Source organism: Mytilus trossulus, unplaced genomic scaffold (assembly GCF_036588685.1).
Source record: "Mytilus trossulus isolate FHL-02 unplaced genomic scaffold, PNRI_Mtr1.1.1.hap1 h1tg000391l__unscaffolded, whole genome shotgun sequence".
Lineage (NCBI taxonomy): Eukaryota > Metazoa > Mollusca > Bivalvia > Mytilida > Mytilidae > Mytilus > Mytilus trossulus.
In genome coordinates, this window is record NW_026963344.1 from 138,475 (window position 1) to 149,775 (window position 11,301).

General features: G+C 32.3%; 1 protein-coding gene across 1 annotated transcript; it reads right to left on the reverse strand.

Moving 5' to 3' along the window:
* Nucleotides 1–538: 538 nt before the first annotated feature.
* LOC134702066 (uncharacterized) lies at nt 539–10,332 on the reverse strand. Its single transcript, XM_063563162.1, has 9 exons — nt 10,297–10,332; nt 9,241–9,382; nt 8,771–9,016; nt 4,083–4,207; nt 3,698–3,753; nt 3,145–3,253; nt 2,746–2,810; nt 1,597–1,677; nt 539–710 (listed from the first exon to the last, which is right to left on the reverse strand). Exons 1-9 carry the CDS (start codon nt 10,330–10,332, stop codon nt 539–541), a joined length of 1,032 nt encoding a protein of 343 aa, XP_063419232.1.
* Between the last annotated feature and the right edge of the window lie 969 nt (nt 10,333–11,301).

An 11,301-nucleotide genomic window follows, 5' to 3' on the forward strand; every position in this document is an offset into this window, starting at 1 on the left:
GTGTCAAAGAGACAACAACCCGACCAAAATAAAAAAACACAACAGCAGAAGGTCACCAACAGGTCTTCAATGTAACGAGAAATTCCCGCACAACCTTTATATAAGAACATATTGTTTTCAACTAGCTTTGGTTCCCTCTGCCGTACTATTCCGAACCTGCCCATGTGGTTAACTTGGTGGCAGATTTAAGCGAATTCTGAGTTTAATTTTTTATTCTATTTTGTATTTCTTTCTCAATGTTATGTTATGTTCACCCTTGAACCTGTTCAACTAGATTCCCGTTGTACATTTGTGTCATGGCCTAAATACATAATACACACAGTGTTCCAATACAATGAAATTAATTTCATTAAATGTATGTATGTATATATTTATCTGTTCTTACATATTTACATCAACTATCTGTTTAACATAGCTATCAAGTCGATATCTTACAATAATAATAAATGTTGATTTTAATCTCTGAAAACGAAAACAGAAAACAATTTCTCATCAAATATGAACATTACGTTCATTCACAAAATAGCAATAGCGAACATCATTCATTGTATACGCTCAGTTTTCTTCGCTTTCTATTTTCAGTTGTCAAATTTTGTTCAGTGTCCTGGCAGATGGAATTGATTATCTTGTAAGATGAGTCGTTTGTGGCAATGGCAATTCCTATTATCATTTCCTTGACAAGCACATAAGTGAGATATTGGGAAGCTAATCTGAAAAGTAATGTTATACATAAATTATAACATATAACCTATTCATTGAGGAAGACGACCATAATAAAAATATGTTTTAAATTATAAAATAATCAGCCAGACAAATTGTCTTATGATGCACTTTCTGATAATAATAAAATTGTGAAAGGCAGTGTCAAAGCGACAACAACCAGACCATAGAGCAGACAACAGCCAAAGGCCACCAATGGGTCTTCAGCGTAGAGAGAAACTCCCGCACCCGCAGGATTCCTTCAGCCAGTCTCTAAACAAATATGTATAATAGTCTATTCTGAATCATGAACATGATTTATTAAATCAAAACTTGATTTTTTTACTAACATGCAAGAAAACTTTAACACATGATATGTTTGGTAAGTTATATACGCCCCATCTTTTTTTCGTTGTTATTCATATTATCAGCGTGTATACAAAATAATAGTGAAGTTACGAGTTGAAAGTTAACTGTTTTTATTTATTGACAAACGTTATGGCACCAACGAAACTGTGAAACTCATCAAGTTCTTAACGGTTTTGGTTTATGTATCACATATATATTGTTGAATGAAAACTGGCATGCAGTAAATGTAAGCTTAATCTGACTCTTACTATTAAATCATTTATTGATTGACAGTTCTCCAGTTGTTTGTTTTTTTTTCAATCTTAAGGTTATAACGATATCGGTTTGCAATACAAAGCATATCACAAGGAATGTTAATGTGTTGTCTTGTGAAGTTCTCAAGAACAAGATTTATGTATGTATTCCCGTAAGGTATTAACTTAGTATCCTGTAGGCCATTTCATATGCTGGATCGCCAAATGTAAAAACACTATAGCGGTACAAACAGTTTCCCTATTATCAATTTCAAATATTTCTTAATGTATTTACCTGTATACGTTAAATGTTTGGTTCAATTGTTTGTTGTTCATTCCAGAAATCGTGGCATGTCCTGGTTTAGTGTATGGATGTCTAAAAACAAAATTGAAAACTTGCATGATATTTGATAGTACTGTTGCCAGTTGAAGCGAGAACATGTTCGTTGTTTGAAATAAATTACTTTTACAATAATCTTAGGCTTAAACCCATCTATTATTTGCATATTATTTTCTGTATATCTTTAACAAGCCACCAATCGGTTTCAGATCTTGATTCAGTATCTTATGTTTTGGTTGTGTTTTATCACGAAATGTACAATCCTAAATCATATCTAATTTTGAAGACTATAACTAGCATTTACATGATTATATCTAACACGAAATAGTTAATAAAGACAGACAACGTGAATTATAATGCAACAACGTTTGTAACGTTCATTTTGATTGGATAACGTCACTTATATACATGGCATCAATTGACAATTGATGCTATGGGACGTACGCGCAAGCGCAGACGGCATATGACAGATTTTAAATACATGTTTTAACGTTGTTTTCTGTCAGTTTCATTAGAATGGAGATAACAATATTGTATTTTAAGCTCCGACGGCATCAATTGGGGATTTGATGGTCGCAAATAACCGTTTACTGTCTCCGCTAACGCGTCGCCAGTAAACTTATTTTGCGACCATCAAATCCCCAATTGATGCCGTTGGAGCTTTAAATACAATACAGTTATCTCCTAATTGACCCTCGCAGTGTATGACAAACCTATTTTTGTATGTGAAAAATATTTTGCGGAAGCACAAATCGTCCCGAAGATGCGGATCGACGAGCTTTTTAGGGACGACAATTTCCCTTCTGAAGATAAATACATGATTACGTAATTTATTAAAACAGTATCTTAATTATTTAATTGTGATCTATCACGAAATGTACAATCCTGAATGGTATGCAATTAAGAAGACACAATTTGGTTTAAGAATGTTCGAGAAAAATATAAAACAAATGATCAATAACACAACGAGACGCATGGATTTAGGACGAAGATCCACCAGAGCGTTCATATTTAGATTGTTGTGTTACAACTGAATGAAAGTATCAGCATATCAAGTCTCAAAAAAATATATTTTAAATTTAACTATGCTATAAATAAACTCACTTTGGATCTCGTCCTGTATTACACAGAATATCGTTGAACAACTTATCATGTACATACTCCATGGCCTAGAAATAAAACAAACAACAAAAGGTGAATGATGAGAAAACATAAAAATGATGGTTAGGTACGTATCCTTATGTTTTGAGTTAAAACTATGAAAAACAAAAATCTTTCAAAACAGATTAAAACTGACATGTGTATAACAACAAGAAATCACAGTCCATAGTTAGTGAAGATGAAGTAACACAGTTTGAGCATGATGTTCAATTTATATGTTATTTTACTTCCTTTGTGCAATGTTTTAAATCACTGATATTACTTCATAAAGGGTCATATGACACAGTTATGGGTTGTTTGTGTGATTCAATAACACCAGTCATAAAATATAAGTTTACGAACCCTCTGCTTGATCACATTCATTCCAAAGCCGACCGTCACTCTCTCCCGTTTGTAAATACTCAAGGGATTGGCTATAAAATCATGATGTCTGGAATGGTTGTCACGTTTACTGAAATACATATTTGAATAGAATGATCCCATGTGAGCAGAAGAAAGAAAGTGAAAGAGTAGAGGAAGAACAAGAAAAAAGAAGAAGAAAAAGAGAAAAAGAAAGAGAAAAGTAAAAACTGGGCTCACTCTGAGCATAACACAATGTAATTCTTTTTTAATATACAATTTCAGTTGATTTTGTTTTTTTAAGCATGAACACTGAAAAACAAATGGAACATGATCAGGACAATTTATAAACGAAAATAAAAAGAAAAAAAATAGATCACTTCAGTTCGGCATGTTAGTAAACAAATGAAACTTGTCGACCACGCATGACATATATTTTTCTTAATGGCTATTTTTCCAAATTATTGCACCAGTTTTGTTTGTCATGAACCATTTGTAATTGTTTTTTTGTAAGATACTTTACGAAAAAAAAAATCATTTAATGTAAATATGTTACCATGAAATGTCTTGGCAGTTAATTATTTCATAAAGTTGTTCTCTACAGGTCAGGTACTGAAACAAAAAGGAAAATGAATTATGCATATGGAACACAAATAAATATAAGGCTGAAGATACTTCAAACGTTTCATATAAGAGAGCATGCATATTTCAGACGTATTAATCCAATGATAGTCATTAAGAGGAATGTTTGCCTCAAAATGGTGACAGAAGACGACATTTATCTCTACTCATATTAAGCTGAAAGGTATTGTCAAAAGACATTTAAAACTAAATTCTCATTATCAAGGTCTTATATTCCAAACTGTATAAATGAATTAATTGTGATTTTCCTTTTTTTTCTCTCACTTGAACAACATCAGACATAGACAAACAGTACATACGTGAAGTTTACAGGTTTCCAATGAAATTTTACTTTCATCGTTATCATCTGTAAAGTCTTCTTCATATCTTTTATTCTGCTCAGTAGGACCTACTATCTGAGTGTGTGACATCTCTTCGATATTATCTAAAACATTCATATTTACATTATTTCAACTAATTCTTTAAAGTATATGTATGTCATTTTATAGCAGTTAAAACAAAATTGGGCACACATTTCATGACTTTAGACTTATGGTCTATACATCTATAGAACGTCACTGTAGCCGCCTGAACAGCACACGTTTAGAAACAGTCGAAAAAACCATGATTAAATAAAGCAAAAATAACTGTTTTTCTTACAGTTTGGGACAAACCTCAACAAATTATGTTGGAACAGTTCCCTACATTCTTAACAAATAATCGTTCGAAACGGCTATAACTTATGTACAGTAAAATTTATTTAACGAATAAGTCACATAATGCCAGTTGACATGTTTGTGTTGTACGAGAATATTCAAAAAATGAATTATGGTACAACAAACAGAAGTTTTTAACGACCTTGATTTGTTATACAGCCCTTGCACGGACGGCCCTGGCTTGCGACTTTTTGGGCATAAAAATAATTTTAAATTACCATATGATGTTTGACATAATTTAGAATGAAAAAATACATTTTATAAAAAAAAAAAATATAGAGCAAAAAGTTAAATTAAGATATGAATGAATAACTTAATAAGTAGAGAAAAGAAAGAATTTTAAAAATAAATAAGATAGAATAATATAAAAATGATATTTTCAAGTAAAACCAAAAACATTAAAAATAATATACACGTTACAAATAAATAATGAATAAACACAGAGCCAACAGAAGTAGGAACAAAGACTTACGGTTTCAAATTATTCCCTACAATGAGGAGGAAAACATATAAACTGACCTTCTCACGATGTATTCCAAACTTATTCCGAATACTTTTCTAAATCAACCTTTGTTATATGAACATTATCGTGCGGAGGCAAAAGCCATCCCGAAGATGCGAGTCAACGAGAATTTTCAGGACGACTATTTGTTTCGGTACGATAACTTCCCGATCCGGTGGGGGAAAATATGATTAAAAAATGCAAAAATAACTGTTTTTTCACAGAGTTGGACAAACCTTTTAACAAAATATATTGGAACAAATCCCTACATTTTTAACAAATAATCCTTCGAAACGGCTATAACTTATATAAAATAAAATCATATAGTGCTTAACGAATAAGACACGTAATGTAAGTTGACCTTTTGCGGTGTATGACAAGATTCAAATAACAAACGGTTTCAAATTTTTACTACTACACACTGAGGATAAAAATATGACTTTCTCAAGATGTATGACAAACTTATTCCAAATACTTTTCTAAATTAACCTTTTTTTATATGAACACTATCGTGCGGAAGCAAAAGTCGTCCCGAAGATGCGGGTCAAACAGATTTTGCTGGACGACTATTTGTTTCGGGACGATAATTTCCTTTCGGACGAAAAAACAAGATTAAAGAATGCAATAATAACTATTTTTCTCACAGTGTGTGACAATCCTCAACAAAATATTTTGAAACAGATCCCTACAATCTTAACAAATAATCGTTCGAAACGCCTATAACTTGTGAAAAATAAAACTATATAGTACTTTATGAATAAGACACGTTATGTCAGTTAACCTTTTTGCGGTGTATTACAATATTAAAATAACTTACGGTACACCAAACAGAAGTTTTTAACTACATTGACTGGCTTTACAGCCTTTGCACGGTCAGCCCTACCTTGGGACGTTTTTGGCATTAAATAATTTGATTTTACCATTTGGTTATTCACATTATTTAGAATGACAAAATAACATTTTATAACAGATATTATTAAATAAAATTTGCTCGATTAACCTTGAAGTGAAGACTAATAAAAATTTGCGTGTATAGTGAACCCCCTAAATAAAATAAAACTGTGTTCTAGACCACTTCCCCTTTCGGTGATCTACTGAAATGATTTTTTACTATATAGTATGTTAATAAGATAACCATCATCAAAACACAATTTTGTTATGAATTTATCTGTGTCTATTGCTTAATACGCACATAGACCAAGGTGAGCGACACAGGCTCTTGAGAGACTCTAGTTTATAAGTGGGGCGAGTTGGCAAACAAGAATGGGGCTTTTTTATAAAGTGGGGGCGAATTTGTTAAAAAGTGGGGCGATTTGTCATGGATTCATATGGACACACATAACATCCTTGTGGATAATCAGCATGACTTCAGATCTAAACGCAGCTGTGAAACACAGCTACTTACTTAAAGTCATTTTTGTCGAGCCTGCAACTTTTGTTGCAGAAAGCTCAAAATAGGGATAGTGTTCCGCCGGCGGTGGCTACGGCGGCGGCGGCGTTAGCTAACTTCTTAAAAGCTTTATATTTTAGAAGGTAGAAGACCTGGATGCTTCATACTTTGTATATAGATGCCTCATGTTACGAACTTTCCGTCAGTTACATGTCCAATGTCCTTGACCTCATTTTTATGGTTCAGTGACTACTTGAAAAAAAAGTTAACATTTTTTGTAATGTTAAATTCTCTCTTATTATAAGTAATTGGGTAACTTTTTTTGGTATGTGCGTACCTTGTAAAGTCCTCATGCCCGTCAGACAGTTGTCACTTGACTTCGACCTCAATTCACGGATCAGTGAACAAGGTTAAGTTTTGGTGGTCAAGTCCATATCTCAGATACTATAAGCAATAAGTCTAGTATATTCGGTGCATAAGGTGTACATGTCCAGCTGGTATGTGTCATCTGACCTTGACCTCATTTTCAGGGTTCAGTTGTTATAGTTAAGTTTTTTTGTTTTGGTCTGTTTTTCTTATGCTATATGCAATAGGTCTACTATATTTGGTGTATGGAATGATTGCAAGGTGTACATGTCTAGCAGACAGGTGTCATCTGACCTTGACCTCATTTTCATGGTTCAGTGGTTATAGTAAAGTTTTTGTGTTTTGGTCTGTTTTTCGTATACTATATGCAATAGGTCAACTATATTTGGTGTATGGAATGATTGTAAGGTGTACATGTCTAGCAAATAGGTGTCATCTGACCTTGACCTCATTTTCATGGTTCAGTGGTTATAGTTAAGTTTTTATGTTTTGGTCTTTTTTTCTTATACAATATCCAATAGGTCTTCTATATTTGGTGTATGGAAGGATTGTAAGGTGTACATGTCTAGCTTACAGGTGTTATCTGACCTTGACCTCATTTTCATGGTTCAGTGGTCAAAGTTAAATTTTTGAGTTTTGGTCTATTTTTCTAATACTTTATCTTGACCTCATTTTCATGGTTCATTGATCAATGTTTTGTTTTCCTGGTTAATGTTGAGTTTATTTGACAGTTGTAATAAAGCTTTATATTTGGTCTATAAACATAATATCTATGATAAGTAAGGAAGGCGAGACATTTCAGTGTGTGCACTCTTGTTCTTATACACACCTTTCTTCCAAAACTTATCTTTAAAACATACTGTCTCTAAAAAAGAGAATGTTGACTAACTCATGCATTTGATTCACTTGTGTATGTATTAACGTCTTTGATTTTAACAAAAGAAATATAAGAACTGAAATAAGTTACTGAATTCCATATACGGTTATTGTGACATTTATTTTGAAATCAATTGTAAGCGTTTTATGGGTTGTGCTTTTCACCTATATATAAGAATGGTTTTACTAAACCTATAAGAGGAGATTGTCATAGGTTGAAGAAATAAGCCTAACACTAATCACAACCCTCACCCTAATCTTTCATTGATGTTAATTGCGATCTTAAGCTTTCATGTCAGTAACTGCTAGTAGTCTGATCAATGTCCTCTTTCTGACGTCAGACACTCAAATCAGTCAATGTGTTCGTAAATAGAAGATGTTTTTGTGTTCTGTTAAATTGTTCCCTTTTAAAATTGTTATACGAAGCTGACTGATGTAACCATATTATAACTATTTTATTTATTCAACGCATCAATGTAAATATAACCCAATTTGATAACTTAGACTGTCATCAAATTGAGAGGGTTAGCGCTATAGAATCAGGTTTAATCCACCATTTTCTACATGTGAGGACAAAAGACAGTTCTTATCCATTCGTTTTGATGCGTTTTGTTATTTGATTTTGCCATGTGATTATTGACTTTTCGAATTGATTTTTCTTTAAGTTCAGTATTTTTGTGATTTTACTTTTTACCTATTCTGAAACCTATCTCGAACATCTTTTTTACTCTGCGTATTTCTATTTACGTGTGTATTTCTTTTTGCTTGGCTAGATGTTCAGAGAGGGTTGATATCTCACTATACACGTTTACTAAGCCGCATATTTACGCCTGTCCCGAGTAAGGAGCCTCATATTTTTGCTAGTCTTGAATGTTTTTTTTTTTAATTTGTTCATCAATATGTCTCAGGATTAGATGTGGAGCTCATTTTTTTCAACAAGATTATATTTGACATTTTTGTTTAATGGCCAGTTCACGCTCATTCCAGTGCTGTATTTTTTCGCTTTGAGGGGAAGTCTAATAGATATCCTTAGGCTGTTTTTTTGCTTTTTGATTTGGTTGTTGACTCTTTGACGAATACGCCGTGTTTTCAATTTGATGGAAATAACGATAGAGTTTAGCAAAGGAAGGTAGATCAATATACTATTATAAGTTATACCTGCTCCGTCTGTCAGTTTTTGTTCCTTTTCTATTTCTACGTCATCGATCTCAATCGTATCATCCTTAGCTTCCTCTTCATGAATATCACTATGATCACTGCTGTCTTGTTCAGAATCATTCTTAACACTTTGTTCGTCTTCAGTGTTTCCTTGGTAATGCATGTATTGACTATCTTCCTCCTTATCTGATGTCGTATAAGCCCTCTGTGTGTTTTTTTGCCCGCTGCTCTCAGATCTAACATTTGCTGTTCAAAAAGATCTACAATATTATCAAACACGAAAACAGCTTCGATATCAACAACATAAGCAATTACCAAGTTATAATAGTAATTTCTATAACAGCAGTGAAATTTTGAGCAATAGCCTGTTGTGTTGTGGATTCTATAATTTTATTTCTACATTTTTATCAAAGGTCAATTTCCTTGAGAAACGTTAAGAACTGAATGAATCGATACAAAAAGATATTTACCGTTTATAAGATCTGTAATCATTGCTCTCAATTCCATGTTCCCTTTCGTTACTTCTGCTTTCAATTCCTCCACCTTAAAGCTGTTAAACAATACTTTCAATTCCATGTTTTCTTTTCTTATTTCCGCTTTCAATTCATCTGTCTGAAAGTAATAAACTATATGTATTCTATTATTTCATCTAATTTCGAATTGAATACTGTGGATTCATTTATTTTCGTGGGTACCAATTTTCGTGGATTAAGAAAAACTTTGCATATTCGTGGATATTTAATTTCGTGGTTTTGCTGAAGTCTGCATATAAACCTATAGACAAATTATCATTCGTTGAATATTTTATTTCGTGGTTTGACTGTGCCCACGAAATCCACGAAAATTGGTATCCGACGAATAATAATGAATCCACAGTGATATGGATCTGATACAAGCAGTAAGTGCATTTTATAATTAAAATAAAACTGGAAATAAACTTCCATGCCTATATTAAAAGATTCAGAGTTTTTTAAGAAAAACCTTCAGAAAGACGGACAGACCCTAGTGTAAAGCAATACAAATTACAATTTAGTACAGAAAGTCACCGAAGTGTGCACATTTTCTGGATTAAATTTCTGTTCATTCAAAGGTCGGATATTTATTTTCAACACGCGAAAATCGATTATTTTGTTACATTCTCAGTGTATCTTTTATTTCTCAATTCAGTTTATTTGCATGTAAATGGTCCAGTTGTTTCATTTTGTGTCATTTTATCTTATATTCTATATTGTGATTGAGTTATAGTTTTGCCCATGTGTCCGCAATATATAATGAGCACAAAATAGTAACAACACATTTAATAACTTATTGCGTCCGATGCGCTTTTCTGGATTTACCTTCACCATGAACGCTCAAAGCCAAAGATTAGAAATCCAAGGATAGATAAATCGTTGAAGAGCTATATATCGAAAATACCTAAAATAAATATCCAAATTTAACTAAAGTCAACTTGTAAGTTCCATATTATTTGAGACTACCTATCAATGCTTAATATGTTTATTGAGTTATTTCCTTGTTTTACTTACCATTTTATTCATCTGTAATGTCATCCAATTATCCATTTCTGATATCAAACAAGATATATAAATGTAATAAATAATGTCATAGATACGGTAAGTTGACAATGACATATTTTTTACATGTCATTGTTTAAATACAACTGTAAAATTTGAAGTCGTGCTGATTATTGATAAATAAAACAGATGAATATAGTTCCATTAAACTAATAGGCAGTCAAACAGAAATATATGATATGAGCAGATCATCGAATTTTGCATTTTATGAAATACATGTGTTGTTAAACTGTCTTTAAAAAAATCCAATGAATAAATGATTTTTGTAGATTTAACTATATTTTTTTGAAAGTATACGTTTCATTGTGTTTTGTGTTTCCCAAAGGAAAAACAGTATTCAATGAAACATTAATTCTTCAAAAGTATTCAATAAAAATCCGGTCATGTATGTATACAACTGGCTTTTGATTGGTTGATAGCCAGTGTATGTTTCACTAATTTACTGTTATCAAACAAATATCGTAATTTTGTAACGCCGACGGGGTTTATGCAAAAAGGATATATCGTTTTACCCTTTCTACCGTGGTATTTGTCAAAAAATCTCTTTTTTATATAGATCAGACCGTTATTTTTCCCGTTTGAATGGTTTTACACTAGTAATTTTAGGGCCCTTTATAGCCTGTTGTTCGGTTTAAGCCAAGACTCCGTGTTGAAGGCCGTACATTGACATATAATGGTTTCCGTTTAAAATTGTTATTTGGATGAAGAGTTGTATCTTTGGCACTCATACCACATCTTCCTCTATATATCTATCTATCCGACTGGACGCTTATAACGTCATGATAATCAATGCGTTTTTGAACGTTAATGTTCAGTGTAATTAAACAGATATAGCATGTTATTGAGGGGAATTTACAAAAAATACCCCTCCTTAACATGATATATATATCTGTTCAATACATTCTAACAAACAGAATAGGGTACAACATGTATAAATAACACAGAACACGTTTTTCA

What these genes read in the sequence shown, in the direction of transcription:
- LOC134702066 (XM_063563162.1), bottom strand. Translation starts at nt 10,332, where the DNA reads ATGGATAATTGGATGACATTACAGATGAATAAAATG. An exon ending in TGGAAACCTGTAAACTTCAC is followed by an intron (nt 3,754 to 4,082) that starts GTATGTACTGTT and finishes TTTTTGTTTCAG; the next exon opens with TACCTGACCTGTAGAGAACA. An exon ending in CAAACATTTAACGTATACAG is followed by an intron (nt 711 to 1,596) that starts GTAAATACATTA and finishes ATTACTTTTCAG; the next exon opens with ATTAGCTTCCCAATATCTCA.